General features: G+C 35.9%; 1 protein-coding gene and 1 long non-coding RNA gene across 2 annotated transcripts; one reads left to right on the top strand and one right to left on the bottom strand.

Moving 5' to 3' along the window:
* Window positions 1-8,482: 8,482 nt before the first annotated feature.
* On the top strand, window positions 8,483-15,560 carry LOC100781999 (protein EMSY-LIKE 1). Its single transcript, XM_003533875.5, has 10 exons — window positions 8,483-8,818; window positions 10,608-10,801; window positions 10,901-11,010; window positions 11,112-11,232; window positions 11,432-11,656; window positions 12,098-12,166; window positions 14,120-14,365; window positions 14,456-14,524; window positions 14,631-14,694; window positions 15,238-15,560. Exons 2-10 carry the CDS (start codon window positions 10,715-10,717, stop codon window positions 15,285-15,287), a joined length of 1,041 nt encoding a protein of 346 aa, XP_003533923.1. The 5' UTR covers window positions 8,483-8,818; window positions 10,608-10,714; the 3' UTR covers window positions 15,288-15,560.
* Window positions 15,065-17,852, bottom strand: LOC106794575 (uncharacterized). The gene is made up of 2 exons (XR_001382672.3): window positions 17,498-17,852; window positions 15,065-15,557 (listed from the first exon to the last, which is right to left on the bottom strand). It is a non-coding gene; the product is annotated as an uncharacterized lncRNA (long non-coding RNA).
* Window positions 17,853-19,349: the final 1,497 nt, after the last annotated feature.

Here is a 19,349-nt window from a genome sequence, read left to right as displayed (position 1 = left end):
GAGCTTGTTGATGATAAAGTTATCACACTGGAGCATGTTGACACTGAGGAACAAATAGCAGATATTTTCACAAAGGCATTGGATGCAAAACAGTTTGAAAAACTGAGGGGCAAGCTGGGCATTTGTCTGCTAGAAGAATTATAGCAGCTACTGCTATCTGAACGTGCTCAAACGTCTCACTTAACATTAATAGCACGTTCACTACTAAGCCAAAACGAATTCGACCGTTGCTTCACACGCCCCTCTATATTCCTCATTCAAACTTATATTGTCGTGGTAATCTCGTTTTCAGCATTTCCCAATAGCTCTCAGAAATTCACGAAACCATTCCAAAAGCTCTGCTTCTCCATGGCTACCTCACCAAAAGAAACTTCAACTTCTGGTTCACCCTCTGTACCATCATCTCCGCACCAGGAACAACCTGAATTCAACATCCAACCCATACAAATAATTCCTGGTCAAGCCTCTGCTCCTAAGAAACTGGCTCCCAGAAGACAACAGGGAGTGAAGATTGCTGAAAACCCTAGCCTTGCAACAAGTCCTAGGGAAGTAGACACGGAGATGGACAAGAAAATCCGCAGTATTGTGAGTAGCATTCTGAAAGATGCTTCTGTGCCTGATGCTGAGAAAGATGTTCCAACATCTTCCACCCCAAGTGTGTCTGTGCCTGATGCTGAGAAAGATGTTCCAACATCTTCCACCCCAAATGCTGAAGCCCTCCCTTCACCCAGTGAAGAGGAATCAACAGAAGAAGATGATCAAGCCACAGAAGAGACCCCTGCACCAAAGGCACCAGAACCTGCTCCAGGTAACCTCATTGACCTCGAAGATGTAGAATCTTATGAGGAACCCATTGCCAACAAGTTGGCACCTGGCATTGCGGAAAGACTACAAAGCAGAAAAGGAAAAACCCCCTTAAGAGGTCTGGACGAATCAAGACTATGGCCCAGAAGAAAAGCACTCCAATCACTCCTACCACATCCAGAAGGAGCAAAGTTGCAATCCCTTCCAAGAAGAGGAAAGAAATTTCCTCATCTGATTCTGATGATGATGTTGAACTAGATGTCTCGACATCAAAGAGGGCCAAGAAATCAGGGAAAAAGGTGCCTGAAAATGTCCCTGATGCACCATTGGACAACATCTCATTCCACTCCATTGGCAATGCTGAAAGGTGGAAATTCGTGTATCAACGCAGACTGGCCTTGGAAAGAGAACTGGGAAGAGCTGCCTTGGATTGCAAGGAGATCATGGACCTCATCAAGGCTGCTGGACTGCTGAAGACTGTCACCAAGTTGGGAGACTGCTATGAGAGTCTAGTCAGGGAATTCATTGTCAACATTCCCTCTGACATAACAAACAGAAAGAGTGATGAGTATCAAAGAGTGTTTGTTAGAGGAAAATGTGTTAGATTCTCCCCTGCTGTGATCAACAAATACCTGGACAGACCAACAGATGGAGTGGTGGATATTGCTGTCTCTGAGCATCAAATGGCCAAGGAAATCACTGCCAAACAAGTCCAGCATTGGCCAAAGAAAGGGAAGCTGTCTGCAGGGAAGCTGAGTGTGAAATATGCAATCCTGCACAGGATTGGAGCTGCAAACTGGGTACCCACCAATCATACTTCCACTGTTGCCACAGGTTTGGGTAAATTTCTGTATGCTATTGGAACCAAGTCCAAATTTAATTTTGGAAACTACATTTTTGATCAAACTGTTAAGCATTCAGAATCATTTGCTGTCAAATTACCCATTGCCTTCCCAACTGTATTGTGTGGCATTATGTTGAGTCAACATCCCAATATTTTAAACTACACTGACTCTGTGATGAAGAGAGAATCTCCTCTATCCCTGCATTACAAATTGTTTGAGGGGACACATGTCCCAGACATTGTCTCGACATCAGGGAAAGCTGCTGCTTCAGGTGCTGTGTCCAAGGATGCTTTGATTGCTGAACTCAAGGACACATGCAAGGTGCTGGAAGCAACCATCAAAGCCAACACAGAGAAGAAAATGGAGCTGGAACGGCTGATCAAAAGGCTCTCAGAAAGTGGCATTGATGATGGAGAAGCAGCTGAAGAAGAAGATGAAGCAGCTGAGGAAGAAGTAGAAGCAGCCGAGGAAGAAGAAGAAGCTGCTGAGGAAGAGGAAGATGCAGCAGAGGATACTGAATCAGATGATGATTCTGAAGCCACCCCATGATCATCAGACCTTTATGTTTTTGCTTTTTACTAGCTATAGGGGCATGTCCCTTTGAACAATTGATTACTATCGGTCTGTAATATTTGCACCTTAAGTTCATGCATTCTACTTTTGTCAAATTCTGTCTAAAAAGGGGGAGTAATAGTATTATGCTTGCTATTATGCATGATTTTGAGTAGTAGGATACTATGTATGCAATAGTAGTTTGATACGATGTATACATGATTCATGCTTTTGAGGGGGAGTTGTATGTATACGATTTTGAGGGGGAGACTACTGCTGCTGCTGATGATGACTGATGGAAGCTACTAGAAGATGCTGCAGTAAGAGCATGGAGACAGGGGGAGCAGATAGCTGATGTCACATGAGATGTCTTGACATCCTGGAGAAGACTAGTAGCTGATAGAAGATGCTGCAGTAAGCATGGAGACAGGGGGAGCAGAAGCAGAAAGCTGATGTCACGTGAGATGTCTTGACATCCTGGAAAAGACTTGCAACTTGTCTAAACTACAGATTCCGCTGTGCTTGATTACTCTGATAATGGAAGTTGCTGATCCCACTTGCATAACTGCTCGTACCTGCTCAGGAAGTGTCTAAGTATGTTTTAGACAAAATTTGCCAAAGGGGGAGATTGTTAGTGCTTAGCTCTACTGAGTTTTAAAAGATTGGCTAAGATTTTGTTAAAACATAAGCACTTAGACAATGAAGGAAAGCTGGAGTTGCTGCACATGATGTCCAACGTTATGTCAACGATAAGATCGGGTTGCACAATGCACAAGGCAAGATGAAATGTCAAATGAAGAATTGAAGCTGCAGGATTCACGATGTCGGATACAATGTCCAGGACATCCTGCTCGAAAATACTGGAATTGCTAAAAGCATTGAAGCTGCAGGATTCACGATGTCGGATACAATGTCCAGGACATCTTGCTCGAAAATACTGGAATTGCTAAAAGCATTGAAGCTGCAGGATCCACGATGTCGGATACGATGTCCAGGACATCTGGCCCGAAAATACTGGACATATAAATCTGTTATATCTTTAACAGATTATTGTGCAGTTAGCAAGAGATTAGATGATCTATCTTTAGGAACGAATTAAAAGATCATTAAAGTTCGAATTACAAACTAGAAGAGTTCGTTCAGGGATTAAAGATTAAAGATTAAAGATTCAAACTAAAAGATCAAACGTTATCTTTTAGTTCTTTAACTGCAGATTTTTTCAGGATAATGATAGATCTCATCCAGCACAAGAAGTTGCAGCCCAGAATCACACACTGCTATAAAAACATGGAGGCTGCACGAGTTCTGTACCAAGTCCGGGATTGAAGAGTTATTTTGTGAGTTTTGGGACTTGAGTGTTTTGTGAGCCACCTTGATGGTACCCTAACATCAAGTGTTGGACCTGAGTGTGTAGAGTTGATCTCTAGTGTGTAAAGTTGATCTCTAGTGTGTAGAGTTGATCTCTTGTGTGTAGAGTTGATCTCTATTGTTCAGAGAGCAATCTCTGGTGTGTCTTTGATTTGTTTGTAAACACGGGAGTGTGATTGAGAGGGAGTGAGCGGGGTTCTCATATCTAAGAGTGGCTCTTAGGTAGAGGTCGCACGGGTAGTGGTTAGGTGAGAAGGTTGTAAACAGTGGCTGTTAGACCTTGAACTAACACTATTTTAGTGGATTTCCTCCCTGGCTTGGTAGCCCCCAGATGTAGGTGAGGTTGCACCGAACTGGGTTAACAATTCTCTTGTGTTATTTACTTGTTTAATCCGTTCATACAGTCAAAGACAATCTGCATGTTCTGAAGCGGGATGTCGTGACATCCTGTACGACATCTGTCCCCAGTATCAGAATTTCAACTTTCTTCTTGCTTATCATGCTTATCTTGAGTTCTTTTGAACCCTAGCTTTTATCTTTTGCAAACCCCAGCAAGAAAGAACTACAACTTACGAACCAACATGAGTCATCATTCATCTAGTGTTAATGGTGAGGATACTAGTCATAAGGACCCTCTATCTAGAATCTTAGATAAGTTGAGTTTCCTCAAGTTATGGAAAGAAAAACTAGAATGAAAAGAAAAATGAAAAGAGAGGGTAGAAATAAATCAAGATGAGTGGGAACAAATAAGGGAAGAAGAAAGAAGGAAAATACTAAAAGAGTTAAGAAAAGATAAACATGCCTCCTATAGTAGTCATGACTCTTGCAAGAGCCTAAGTGAAGAACTTCGTAACTATTATGAAGGAAGGCATAGGTCACATCTTAGACCTCACTCCCATAGGAGAGAAAAGGAAAGAAAGCCTCAAGAGGCTAACATTAACCTCCCATACTTCCAAGGGAAGGACAATGTAGAAGCTTACTTAGATTGGGAAATAAGGGTAGAGCAACAACTTAAAAAAAAGTCTACTTCAAAAATCTTATGGCTCTCACTCTTATCCAAAGAAATACCAAGGTCAAGGAATCTTAGGGGCAGCACCTTCTAAGCCCAAAGATGATAAGGGGAAGACAATAGAAAAACAACCCCCTAAGGCTAGTATGCAAGAGAAGACTAGCTCTATAAAGTGCTTTAAATGTCTTAGAAGAGGACATATTAATTCTCAATGCCCCACCAAGAAAACCATGATTATGAGGGGTCAAGACATTTATAGTAGCCAAGATGAAGCTTCTACTTCACCTTCCTCTAGTGAAAGTGAAGAAGCAAAAGGGAAAGAATCTAGTGAGGAAATCTACCCCCCAAAAAAAGGACAACCTTTAATGATTAAGGAGGAGTGTAAGGAGGTAAGTGTCTTCTCCAAGAGGTTAGCTAAGAAGGAAAGTCATTTTGCAATAAAGACAAACATTAAATAAACTTCCCTTCTTAGACGACCTCCACATCTTCTCCTTTGTAAAAAGACACTTGTTAGCACTGTCACATCTCTTGGGCTTGAGGTTATTCCTCGAGTAAATGAGTTGTTAGATGAGGGTTTGGTTAGTAAGAGCTTAAATCCTTGTGCTTTGTTGGTGCCCAAAATAGGTATTATTAGGCACTAAATCCCTAAAATAGGTGATATGATGAATGTGTTGAGTGGTGCAACCCTCTTTTGTAAAATCACTCATGCACCCAACATCTTCATGATTCGTGTACATAGGGACTCATTAGGTAGGTTTGTTCTTATTTTTGGTTTCAATACAAACCTAGGTGCTCATATGGGACACCTTAGGTTTATCATACTTTTTTGTAGGAATAATCAACATGAAAATACAGAAAAATGTATGTTTTATTGCATTACTTTTCTTAATATTTTAAATAGTGATCAAGGGGTTCCCACGGACCCTAAGAGAATAAAGGTCATTTCTGAGTGGCCCACTCCACCAAGTATAAGGGAAATCTGGGGCTTCCATGACTTGACAAACTTTTACAAAATCCATGACTTCCAAGCCTAAAATGACCCTCGAAATGACTAAATTGGCCCAAGATTATTTTTGTCAAAGTTGTAGCCCTTTTCCTTAGCTTTTTAGGGACTACTCATATGCTCCATTTGGAATTCTGTAGTGTCCTATAGGCCCTACACAAAACAAATAGGTCAAGTAAGCATAAAATCCAAAAATAAGCAACAATTATCAATTAAGTCCAATTATTTGCCTATGAGGAAAAATGAGTTAAGGTGAGAAAATAAGAGTCAAAGAGAGGTCAAATAAGCTAAAAACAATAGAAAAATACTAAACTAATAATGTTCTTCAACAATTTTAAAAGCAAGTTTAAAATTGGAAAAAAATGTGTTTTATTCAATCAATAATTTATTGAACACTGATTTTTCTTACAAGTATTGATTGGACACTTTTTTTTTCTAATACACATACTTATCATATTAAATATAGATTCCTCTAAACCATTTATTTTGTCAGTGAGATCTCAACTGTTCATATGGCTTATGAGAGAACAATTGATCATATATTATAAATAGTAGTAAGGGTTTATATGAAACTCAACACCTTTGGCAGATATTCACCATATTGCTAGGGAATATGGAGAGTGTATTTGTTTCTTGTGTATTGTGATGTTGAAATAATTTCATCATATGAAATAATGTCCTAGTGATCCTAAAGTTGTTAGAATAAGTAAGGGCTTGTCATTCAATGCTTTAAGGAAAAAAATTATGGACATCATCGAAGATAGAAAAATTTTACTTGATCTTTTTTATCGTCAACCTGTTTATGTAGGCAATGGTTGTGTTGAATACAAGTGTATGGAGCTAAAGCAAGACAATGATGAAGGAAATTTGTTTTTCATTTTTTGGGAATTTAGTAGCAAAGGTCCAATTGAGTTGAATGCAACATTTGATCGATCTCCAAATGAAATCCTTGCCCAGATGCATAAACCAAGGAAGCCAAGATCTCCTAATGAGATCATTGCTCTAATGTGTGATCAATCTTTGTAGTCATGTATTCACTCTATCATAATTGTACACTACTTTTTTTTAAGAAAAGTTTGTATTAGTGTTTCTTAGATGTTGAAATTTGTTTTACGAATCAAATGAAGAGGTTCTTATTGTTACATTACTATGATCAATTGCCCCTAACACCCTTCTTAGTAGCCTTCTTCCTAGGTCTCTCTATAATGACTAAACCCTCCTACAACAATTGCAAACCTTATTGTATCATGACTTGTGACCTCTAATATAACCTCTACATACATCCTAACACCCAAGTGCAAGCCCAATGACACTCAGGTGGCACAACATCATCTTATGAAACCATATGGTGTTGCCATCTCAATGGCTTCCATTTAGTTGTAAGCAAGTCCCCATCAATGTAATCATTTGGCATATAATACTAACTTGCATAAGAGACATGGTCATAGAGGTACGCCAATGTGGCTACTCCCCATGTTTACTCATGGCATCCAACTAGGTTGTTGACCTACTGGAGGTAGGCAACATAACATTGTGTATCCAATTGTGTTTTTCAAAATTATCCTTTCTTATCTCTCTATTTGTTGTGTATTTGATTTTCCTTTTTTTTTAAACTTCGATATCGTGATTTAGGGTTTAGGGTCGTAGAAAAGGAAGAAAAGGAGAATATGGGCAAAAGAGATAGAGGGCATGGGGAAGAGGGGATGAGAATAAGGACGGGTGAAGAATTTTCAAATGGAGGCAAAATGATCTTTTTGCAACTAGGTACGGGTCAATACAAATATTGGTAGCAGCTAATGGTAAGTCCCAACTATTTATTGACCTCATTAAAACAAAACATGCTTAGGGTTTAAGGTCATAGAAGGGGAAGAAAAGGAGAATAGGGGCAAAAGAGATAGAGGGCATGGGGAAGAGGGAACGAGAATAAGGACGGGCGAAGAATTTTCAAATGGAGAATAGCAGCTAATGGTAAGTCCCAACTATTTACTGGCCTCATTAAAACAAAACATTTTGTTCAATCAATTATTGAGCGTTCATGGACTACACATATATTCCCTCTATTCCTAATTGTCAAACCACTTTTAAAAATTTGTTTGTCCTCTTTTATAACATCCTTTTATAATTAAAAATGCATTAATTATTTATTTCCTACATACTCTTAATTATTTTCTCTCCAAACCTTAATGAAAAACAATTAAGTGGATACAAATATAAGAAATAGTTAATTTTAAAATGATAATATAAATAATTACCAGAAGTTTTAAAAAATTAACAAAATAATGGAGTACAACAAATTTTGTAATGATAGGAATTGTAAAAAATACAAATTTCAAGTAACAAAAATTAAGGACACCCTTTCTCCCACACACTTTTTATAAAATATCAATTACACATGAATTAAAATCAGATCGCAAAACATGGAAGGGGATCACAAAATGACAAAAGGAATATGCGTAAAGACATAATTGCCCAATGCACATTATTTTCAATTTTTTTCTATCATGGAGTACACATTATTTTCAATTTTTTCTATTATTTTATACACATTATTTTCAATTTTTTCTATTATTTTATAAAATCAGCTATGTATGAGACCACATGCTATTGTTTCACCTCTCATAACCAGAGCTTATCTGAAGGTCCACTCAATTTTCGCAGAGTGAAACACCTACTTTGCTTTCCCATGCTAGAAGGAATCTTAGAAGTAAGACATGTCTCACTGCTCATTGAACATTTAAAAATCATACACAAATAAGATTTCACATTGACAATAACATTTGAAACGTGTTCATGTAAAGATACGAATTTATCCTTATCAATTTTATTGGCTTGACAAATTATATCACTTACCATATTTACAATTTTCCATCCTTTTCTCTATAAATAAATTATGAAAAGGTACAATACCCACCCAACTTCTTCTCCCCATCGTTGCATCGGTTCCCTTGAACCAAACCAAAACGGCAAAACCAAATCTATTTCTCTGTTCACATTTTGTGTCGACTCGACTCGACTCTTCTATTTAATACTCGTACGAGGTACAAACAACACAACACCCTCTGACTCTGTCCCTTTCTCTCTCTCAAACTAAAAACTAAAACCCATTTTCTTCTCCAAAACCTTCGACTTTCTTTTCTCTAACCGAAACGCGCTTCGCAGCACTTCTTCTCCACTCTCTCACATCTCTGACCCATTGCGCTATATTTACGCACTGTGTCAAATTCCCCCATAAAACCGGTGAGTCCCGTTGCCCTTTCTCCTCGTACTACATAGAAATAACGTTCTAGGGTTTTCTTTTTTCTCATCACTTAGAACCTGTCGGATATGTTGTGCGAAAATAAAAGATTGTTTTTTTTTTGTTATTTTATTTAGCGATTCTGAAATTGTTGTGGACGAGAGGGGGTCAATAGTTTCTCAATTGGTCGTTGTTTTATGTTGAAGATAATTTGTTTTTTTGGGACTTTACTGAAATTGGGTACTGTGACATTGATGTACGCAATGTGCAGCTAGGGTTTTAGTTTAGCCCCTTCTTTTGCTTGCATTGGCACTTTCAGAAGATGAAACAAAATTCTATTAGAGGGTGCGTGGATTTTTCTGCTGGTTTGTGTATAATTGTTAATGTCAATTATGTGTATAGATTTGTGATGATAGTTATCTAAATAGGGTGGTATTGAGTATGTAATTAATAATTGGTAAATGTACGAAGATAGAACATGGTAGCGTGTATTACTGTGGACAAATTGTTAGTGAGGTCAGTTCTTGGTGGTGTGGGGATACTGAGAATGTGCTAGTTGGTGGTAAAGGGACAAAACTTGAACTAAGTGTGCAATCAATAGGAATTATTTGCTTGGTATTTACATGAATTCATGAAATTGGAATTTGCTAGCATAGGTTATGGAAGGGAAATTCTTAGTGGGATCGTTTTTTTGTTGGTGGCATGTAGTGTGTGTGCTAATTGATCAAGGAAGTTGATAAGGAGGCATTTGTTTCAAGTTATAAAATTGTATTCCTGGGAATTATATTATATTCCTAGAAATGTTATGCCTGGGAATATTATTCTCATGAACATGTTTGGTTGTCTTTTGGAATTTTAGAGAATAAAATAAAATTTGTTTGATTAAAAAATGAAAAAATAAAAGTGAAATAAGTAATGTGAAGAAAGAAGTGGGGATAGGTAGTTATTGTAGAGAATAACTTCCATTTCCACGGGAATGCAAGATCCCTCCTCTTAGCATGGGAACTAGAAGTAACAGAAACATGTACTTCATATTCTTGGGAATCAACTATTCTTGGAAATATTTTTACAAAATTTTTAGCAACCATGGGAATGTGATATTCCCAAGTTCACATTCCCGGGAATCTTTCTTGATAACTTGAAACAACTACTCCTAAATATAAAATGAAGGTTATGTTCGGCTAACTTGCCATTGGGTATCATTCCTTTATGTTTTAATTGAGATACTGCAGGGTACTAGAAGTTTCAAACTGCAAATTGCAAACCTAATGCATGATACTTCTAAAGATATTTTCCAGAACTTTGTGCTTGGATCATATTTTTATCTTTTGAACTCCGCCCCATCAAAAAAATTTCATTGTAAAGTAGTTGGTGTGTGAACTTTGAATGCATTGAAGCCTGCTCAAATTTTCTGGCAGTAATTTTCATATGCTTGTAAATTGAATCATACTTTTAGACAATATGCTTTGTCAAAACTTGGAAATCCAGTATCAATCATTTTAGAGTTTCTCAAATTGTTAAATAAACTTGAAAGTGAAAATGAAATAGATTGAACGGAGGAAGGTGGGAAAGATAATTGATTGTGCATGACCATTGACAAAATTGTAAAAGAACATTTAATAAGTGAAGAGTCCTCTGTTTCTAGAACCAAGAAATAATTTGTGTAATCAGCATTCACTTATAAAATCTTCTCTTCCAATGCGCAAATCAATATCTTTAACAAAACTTGAACTTGGAAACATGTCACTGTTGCTTCTTATATTAAGTTCCTTTTGCATAAAATGATTTCAGGTATTGATTCTCCCTCAGATCAAAATAGAGTTCTGAGAGGTAGCAGTGTTACTGGCAATGAAAAATCTTCTGTAGCTTCTATTCCGCACTCAAAATTGCATTGTGACATGGAGGCTCAAATTCATCTACTTGAACAGGAAGCTTACTCTGCTGTCTTGCGTGCTTTCAAAGCTCAGTCCGATGCTCTTACTTGGGTATATATATCTTTAGTTCCCTCTATGTATTTTTTTGTTATCTTTATATTTTCCAGTGTTGAAGATTTACCTCCTTATTTTATTTTATATATTCATCAGGAGAAGGAAGGTTTGATAACTGAGCTTAGAAAAGAGTTGAGGGTTTCTGATGATGAACACAGAGAGCTTCTTACCAGGGTTAACTCTGATGAAATAATTCACCGCATTAGGTATTGAACTATTTGAATAGTTGCAATAGTGTAGAAAAAATGATTTTGGCAGTTTTTCTGCTTCTACTCTTACAAAGTTATGTAATGAAAAATGCCGTCAGGGAGTGGAGACAAACTGGCTGTTACCAACCTGCAAGGCGCAGCACATCTCAGCCTGGTCATGACATTTTACCTAGTCCAACTGTTTCAGCTTCCCGAAAAAAGCAGAAGACATCCCATTCGGTACTCTTATATACTATGTGATGACTTTAACAGCACATTTTTGTGTTCATATTCAGTGCTTCAATTGTAGGTGGTGCTTTAGGATCCAGAGGTCAAAATCCATAATTGCATTGCACTTAAATTTTTTACTTGAGTTGTACAAAATGAAAGATATATTGATGTCCATTTGATTTTTAATTTCCACCAATTTTGGTACCAGGGTCAATCATTGCCTGCTTTATCTTCAGTGAAGTCTGTACAGTATACTTCTGCTGGACCTACTGGCGGCAGGCATTTTGCAAATCGCAGTTCTAGTGCTCTTGCGTCTAATGTGCCTGCTGAAGCAGCTGCCTTTGATCCATTGATTGGGAAGAAAGTTTGGACTAGGTGGCCTGAAGATAACCACTTCTATGAGGCTGTTGTAACTGATTACAACCCTGCTGATGTATGTTTACATCTTAAAATAGCTCTTAGAATCTTTGATTATCACATTTATATTTTACCAGGGTAAAACCTTTCAATGCTCCCTGTACCGATTGTCTTTTGATGTTTAGGGTGACTTGTGTAGACAAGTCTACTTTTTTTTCACATTAAGATGCCTTTTCCTTTAGGGGTTTGGTTTCCCATCATGCACAGATTACAGAAAATGAAAAGTATGCAAAAAAATCTTAGTTATTTCATTTAGGATAAATGTGTTTCTCTTTAATGCCTGTAACCTCTTCAAGTATATGTAATAAGTATTCAATATGTCATCCAGATGGAAATAAAAAGGCATAAATGTGATTAGGGCCTAAACTTGGAAGAGCTTGGCAGCACTATATTGATTTTTTCTTAAATAACTTCTCAAACAAAAAAAAATTATCCAATTTTTTGGATTGTGTTGCAGGGCCGGCATGCTTTGGTTTATGATATTAATAAAGTAAATGAGACTTGGGAATGGGTTGATCTCAAAGAGGTATATGTTTTCCTATGCTGTGCTGCATATATCAGAGCAGTAATTAATTAGGTTTCAATCTTTGAACAGCTATATTGAGTTGAAGCACTAGTAAAAAATATGTTAATGGAAAGATTAATATCAAATAATATGAAATGACTAAAAAATGTAACACTTTTAAAGATGGCAACAATAGATAGCAGATGATTTTTGGGTCACTAGCACCACCTTCCTTTAAAATGAATTTAGAAGCCAAGTTTTATATGTGTCTTAGTACCAATTGGACACTGAGAATATATAAAAGGGTAGCAGAAAGATGAACAGAATTTGCAGCTGCAGTCCCTCATAAAAAGCAGTTTGAATCCTTCTATCAAATTATGTTATTATGGTCTAACACTGAAACTATTTCATTCATCCATTTTCCTACTATTGGCATTTGGCTCCTTTTATCTTGTCTTGGTACCCTGGCCAAAACATCATACTCCAATAGCATATCTTTTTGGTGTTGTTTAACATGCACCTTCTCTGTTCTATCTCAGCTGTTAGATGAGGGTGATATCTACATAAGTGTAAAAAGGTATATATAATCAATGATTATAAGAGCTTCTGAATCCATGCTGTGGCTTTGAAGGGTGCATTGTAGAAGCCATCACCTATCTTCTCTGATCTTGTGTTTATTTAGTACCAATTTAGAGTCACATGGATCATTTTCCTTCCTTGTTTGTGCCACATTATCTTATATGCAAAGTGTAAACTCATTCTTCACTTGCTTACAACATTGTTTCGAGAAATAAAGGAACACAGCTTGAACCAAGATTGTGGTAGGTGAAGTATACAACTTCATCCATTAGTGATTTTGATTGGTCAGATTAGCAGTTAGGTTAGTCAGTCAAAGAAATACAAGGGGTTATGTTAGAAAGAAGGGGAATGGGCCAGAAATTGATTAGGCCCATTAAGGGTGGTGGGTTTATGCTAGCAGATCAGTTGCTGTGTATGAATAGAAAGAGGGGTTGAGAAAGGTTTTATCTTGTCATTTGAGAGAGAATTGGGGGCCTTTGGGCATTGGAAGGTGCAGACCCTCGAAGTTCACTAAGTAGGCACTGTATTGAGGGGAGAAATCCTCTATTCTTTCTAACAAGATACCAGGTTTCTTTCGGATTTGAACAAAACAACAAAAGAAACATGCTAACATCAGGTTAGAATATTGTAATTCTTTATTTGAGAAAATTTGGGGGGTATTGAGGATTTTTTTTATTAGTTGAAAAGCTTTCTAACATTAAGAAAATATTTCATGATCTAACATAGCTTAAGATTTAGGATTTTTTATTTATTATAATAATTCCTGTGGTTGTGCTGTTTCGAATCTTTCTTAACAAGATTATTGACTAATTTTAGTTTAGGAACTGCTGCACCATTATTTATGTCATTTTCAGACTAGCAATGCGTGTCTTCATATTTATTACTTTCTCATAATTTCTATTGATCATAATCAAGTTGAAGCCATTTCCAGATATCTTTTAATATCTTCGTTTGACATGGGAGCCTATTTGTTTTATGGCTTTCTGCATTATCAGTGACAGGCGTGTAGTGTTACTTGTAATTCGAATTTTGGGGACTTGTGTGTAGCTGCTCCCCCTTTCCTCACCCAGTTGTCACATGTCCTAAAACTGATGCAAGCAGTACGGATTGTATATTTTGAATTAGGTTGTTGACTGGTTCATGATCTCAGAGGATTACAATATACACCCTCATGCACTCTGAATATGTAAGCTTTTGGGCAAAATAAATCTTGTTTCTTGTTATGCTACAAGTTGCTAGTTTAAATAAGGTAAAATAAATGCAAATGCTCTGACTATCTCTATCCCAAAGGAAATTATGCAACAACCAAGTAGGTAGAATTTGTCATGATGATGATCTTTCATATTTTATGGATAATACTTTCATATTTTATGGATAATATGCCGGTAATTACAGATCTCACCTGAGGATATAAGATGGGAAGGCGAAGATCCTGGTGTACTCCATAGAGGTGGACATGGTGGGCAAGGTCGTGGAGGTAGGAAATTCTTTGGCCATGGTGGCGATTCGTTAGGTGCAGGAAGAGGGAGAGGTCATCCCAGGTTTCAGGCCAGACAAGAATTTCTTCCACCTCAAAATGGTATTGGAAGGCGAGTTTTGGATGACATTGAGTTGCTGAACACTGATTCACTAGTTAAGGAGGTAGTATGATATGCCTAAGCAACCTTGGAGAGACCAAAAGAAAAACAAGAATATTTTTTTAATTTTCTTATAATGTTGATGTTGTAACAGGTAGAAAGGATTTTTGCTTCAAGTCCTCCAGATTCAATGGAGCTTGAGAAGGCAAAGCAAATGCTGAAAGTGAGTTCTCCAACCAATCAACCATGCTTCATACTTTTCCTATCTTCAACCTTCATGCTCCATGGTTATTGTTCATACTCTAATTATTGCTTGAATTGGTGTATAGGAGCATGAGCAAGCACTTGTTGACGCCATTGCAAGGATTGCAGATGCATCTGATGGTGAAAGTGGTAATAGTTAGCCGTCTACATAATCATGCTGCATACTGTTGTATATTAAAAGTCCTATTTTTTTTTCGCTTAGGTCAGATAAAATAAGCCTTTTTGTAATTGAATAAGATTAACATTTTATTATACTAACGTCCACAACAAATTTAAGCAATTCTCTAACTGGGGGAAACCATTTATGCTTTTGTTCATTTTGGATCAGAACTGTGAGGAACTTTTATACCAAGGGGAGATGTAATAACGAGAGTGAATAGGGGACTCTTATTTTAGCTAATGTTTGGATTAAGCTTAAGCTTATTTTGAGAAATAAATGGCTTATTTTAGTTCATTACGAGAATTTTTGGAATAAAAAGCAATTATTTCTCATAATCGGTTGCAAAGCAAGTGCTGAGTGCATATTTGATAATCAATAATTGATGTACATTATCTTTTAGTATTAGAATTGTTTTGCACAATTGGTGCATCACCACACTATACGTTTGATATTAAGCACAATCAAATACAAGTTCTGTAATGGTATAACTATTTATTGTTCCTTATTTACAGATGGAGAACAGCCGTTCTTGCAGCATGGTCAATTAATGGAAAGGGGATGAGAGCACAGGAACCAACTGCATGTTGGAGGAAATCTGTCTTTGGAGCTGAAGTCTCATGGGAGTCCAATTTTGGTTGAATTCATAGTCCACCTATATGCACTTGTAGGATCCAACAGCAGCAAATGGCCGAGATGGTCTTCTTACTGATGCATTTTGTCATTTATTTCTTTCCCTTCCTGACTGTTGCCACATGTGCGAGTTTTGTGCTCAGTGACGATTTTGAATATAGAGCTTCAATATATCACTTGTCGGGCACATCAATTTTTTAGTCTGCATGTAAAATACCATAAATTAATTTATTTTTACCAATGGAAACTCAACGAAAAATGAAAACAAATGGGTTGATGCTTTTTCTTTTTTTTAATTTGTCTTTTTAACATGACTTTTTAACAAATACTGTCAACGTCCCAAACCATTCCTGCAGCACAGCATTGAAAGAGTGTAAGCATCTACCCAAAGGGGGTTTGGCCTAGTGGAAGTCTACTAGGTCCGCAAGACTTGAGAGTGTCCAGGTATACACTACAAGGAGGTCCCAGGACTGTGAAGTTCAAAACTTCAAAGTTTTACATTATCAAAAAAAAAAAAATGTAAGCATCTTAATGGAAGTAAAGAATGCACGAGTCCAATCATCAGGTGTGCCGTGTGCAAGAACCCTCCATCTCAAAATATAAATAAGCTTAAAATTGGATTGACAATAATTAGTGCTTATAGACATTGTACTAGTGGCATAATCATTTAAGGTACAAGGGTATTCCTAAACCCAAACTATAATGTCCAGTATTTGATGAGTCAGATTATGTACCTTCTCCCACCAGAAGCATTGTACCATTATATTCAATGGTTCAAAATTAATTTTTCCATCAAAATCAGTTGTTGTATGTTTCAATGTAGAATTTGTACTGAAATTAATTTGGTTCAAAATTAATTTTTCCATCAAAATTATCAATTATGTTCAACAATTCAAAGGCAATTTTACCAAGTTATTTTCACAAATGGATACTCATGGTTTTGATAACTTAGAACTGCAACGCGTTTTCACATTAAAAAGTCTCAAGTTACTGGTTTGTTAGTGTGATTGATATTTTGTAAATCATCGAAAAAGCTTACAAAATCTTTGGGGAATAAATTTTAAAGGAATTAAAATGTGGCTAACTTTTATGCAATTAAATTCCGCTGTCCCTATGGATGTAAACAATTCTCATAAAAGCAAACAATTTACAGTATATACTTAAACTAACATGATTGTGACTCAAATTAGCAAAGCTACTAATCAAAGGAAGACTCTGTAAACCACCAAGAGTCAGACACATTGGATGCCATCAGTTTCCATAAGGATGAGTGACATTAAAGTCTAATCCCTATACCCATAGCTAATACTGCAACTAAGATTCTACATTCTATAAAAATGCTAAATCCTATTTGCCTTTTCAATCTTCCTTCCTATTTAGTAAGATTCTACATTCTATAGAAATGCTAAATCCTATTTGCCTTTTCAATCTTCCTTCCTATTTAGCTATTTGGAAGGATTGTAATTCTGGTTTTGTTATTTAGTTTAATATTTCTCCACTTCCTACCTTCCCCGAAAATAACAACAATATAAAAAGATAACTATGTTCACCGAAACACAAGAGCAAAGCTCTTCTGGTGCTTTTTTTTTTCAAAGTTGGTTTTATTTATTTTGATCCTCAGTATAATCCAAGTTGATCTGGATGAACTCATTCAACAGAGCAAAGCTCTTCTGGTGCTTTTTTTTTTCTTTTTTCATTCTCATTACTTAAATCCTGTACCTTATTTAAGTAAAACCAAAACTTCTTATCACTTGGACCAATGCTAGGTGAAATTATGTAAGTTAAACTATTCATTTGGACCTGTAGTTGTTCCTACTTTTAAGTTTTAATCACTATACAAGAAAATTATAAGTAAAAACACATCTCACCTAAATTTTGTGCATTATTATACACTCATAATTAGTCATTTTTATGTATTAACCATTCCAAATTCAATCAATCATGTTTCCCCAACGAATTACCGAGCTAGTAATATAATTAAAGGAAGAAAAACAAAAACAAAATAAATCTACTGTCGTCATGAACCATGTGCATGATATGCACAATCATAAACCACCTACAAGAAATAGAACAAATCATAAAAAGTTTCAATCTTTCAACTTCAACTTACGTTATCGTTATCAAGAGGCTTTGAGAAGGTACCTGAAAAAAATTGAGCAATTTCAAGAGATCTGCGTTGAACTGCGTTCAATGGAATTCGTCTCGAAACGACGTCTATCCGATGCGCGTTTTGCTTTGTTCAAAACTTCGGGGATCCTTCGCTGAAGAGATTTCAGGTTTTGGTTGATACTGATAAATATGTAGGAACGTTTTGTTTGTTGTGAGGTTGAAGATGGGTATAAATGGAAAATGCCGAAACAGTATCATTCGCGTGGGCCCCACAGAGTCATCATTCGCGACGTTATGTATTTGGATTCGAATGCGGGAGAAACTGACATTATTATTTAATTGAACACAGCTATAGAATTAATTGATGGCAATAATAATCGATACTAAACCAGTTACCTATCCTTCCCTTATTAAATAATTCATGTGTTAATTAGGGAACAAGAATGGATTAGATTGTTTGTTTCGAACCTATAGTCCAACCCTGAAAGATTCAAGCAAAATCATTTTTATTTGTTAAATAAGTTTTCTTTAGTTAAAAATGTTATATTTCAAGTTATTTAAAAAGTTTTAGTCTAATAGATTAATCTATTAAAATAAATATGGATACTGTTTTTTTTAGCTCATCATGCTATTGATGTTAAACCTAACTTCATCTATTTAACTATTTATAATATATGCAATAAAATAAAATAAGTTTTTAATGAGTAGAAATAAAAATGAGAAATTTTCTTTTTTACTTTATTTTGTGAGGGAAAATGTGGATTAAGAGAAATAAATATACGTATAAAAATATTTTTTTTTCTTCTATGCAGAGAAAAAGTCAAAGACAAATCAATGATAAAAATGATAGAATATTTTTTTAATGAATTTCACAAAAAAAGAAAAAAAAAGAAAAAAAGAAAGAAACCTCCTGCGATCAAGAGAATATATTTTTGTAATGTCCATACAATTTTTTCTCCTTGCTAAATTCTATCATGTATCAAAAAGTGTAATGACAATTTTCTAATAAATCTGACAATTCCTATCATTAATTTTCTTATTTTTACCTAAACAAGCATAGCATTTTAGTCTTCACGAGAATATACAACCAAAAATATTAGTAGATTATGCTCACTAGTCACTACCTATATTTTATCGTATAAAAAAATTATGATAAAGATTCAAGTTTATTCAAATCACAGCCAAATTCATTTCCTCTTTCCAATTTTGTATTATCAATGATTGGGCCATTTCTTCCGTCAAATCTGGCTCATCTGAAGCAATTAGCTGGCGTGAACAGTGCGAAAATTTAATTTTCAAATAAGAAATCTGACAGTAACACCAAATTGGATTTCAATAATTGATTGAATTCCCTCCCAAACCAAAAAAACTATAAGAAACATGAAGAAATTCAATCTCTTCAACGAGTATGTGAGCATCATCAGCTGAATTTTGAAAATCCATTTCCCTCCCAATTCCCAAACAAAAAATCTGTAACAAACATGAAGAATCTCAATCAATCTCTTCAACGCATATCTGACCATTAGCATCAGAAGCTGGAAAAGTTGAAAACAACCAAAAACACAGTTCGCAATGAAATTCGATAATTTTGTCAATTCCCAGAATTGAATTTCAATAGTTCAATTCCCTCCCAAACCAAAAATCTCTAGTTTTTTGAACAAGGAAAAAATGAAATTTATTCAAAAAAGCCAAACACAGGTACAGGTTGTACCACGAGGCCATCAACCAAAGAAATTACAAGATATGACATAAGCAGATCTTACAAAAGAAAAATAACCTCACCAATAAATCTGAAACTGAGTTTCTGTCCCTCATATATACGTATCGGAACAAATAATCGATGCCCTCAGTTACAAATAATCTCTAGTAAACTCAATCTCTTACA

This window comes from Glycine max, chromosome 9 (genome assembly GCF_000004515.6).
Source record: "Glycine max cultivar Williams 82 chromosome 9, Glycine_max_v4.0, whole genome shotgun sequence".
Taxonomy (NCBI): Eukaryota; Viridiplantae; Streptophyta; class Magnoliopsida; order Fabales; family Fabaceae; genus Glycine; species Glycine max.
This window is presented reverse-complemented; position numbering and strand designations above follow the sequence as displayed.

Coding starts and splice junctions, on each gene's coding strand:
- LOC100781999 (XM_003533875.5), top strand. CDS start 10,715: ATGGAGGCTCAAATTCATCTACTTGAACAGGAAGCTTACTCTGCTGTC. Junction 11,011..11,111: donor GAAATAATTCACCGCATTAG/GTATTGAACTAT, acceptor AAATGCCGTCAG/GGAGTGGAGACAAACTGGCT. Junction 11,233..11,431: donor AGCAGAAGACATCCCATTCG/GTACTCTTATAT, acceptor TTTTGGTACCAG/GGTCAATCATTGCCTGCTTT.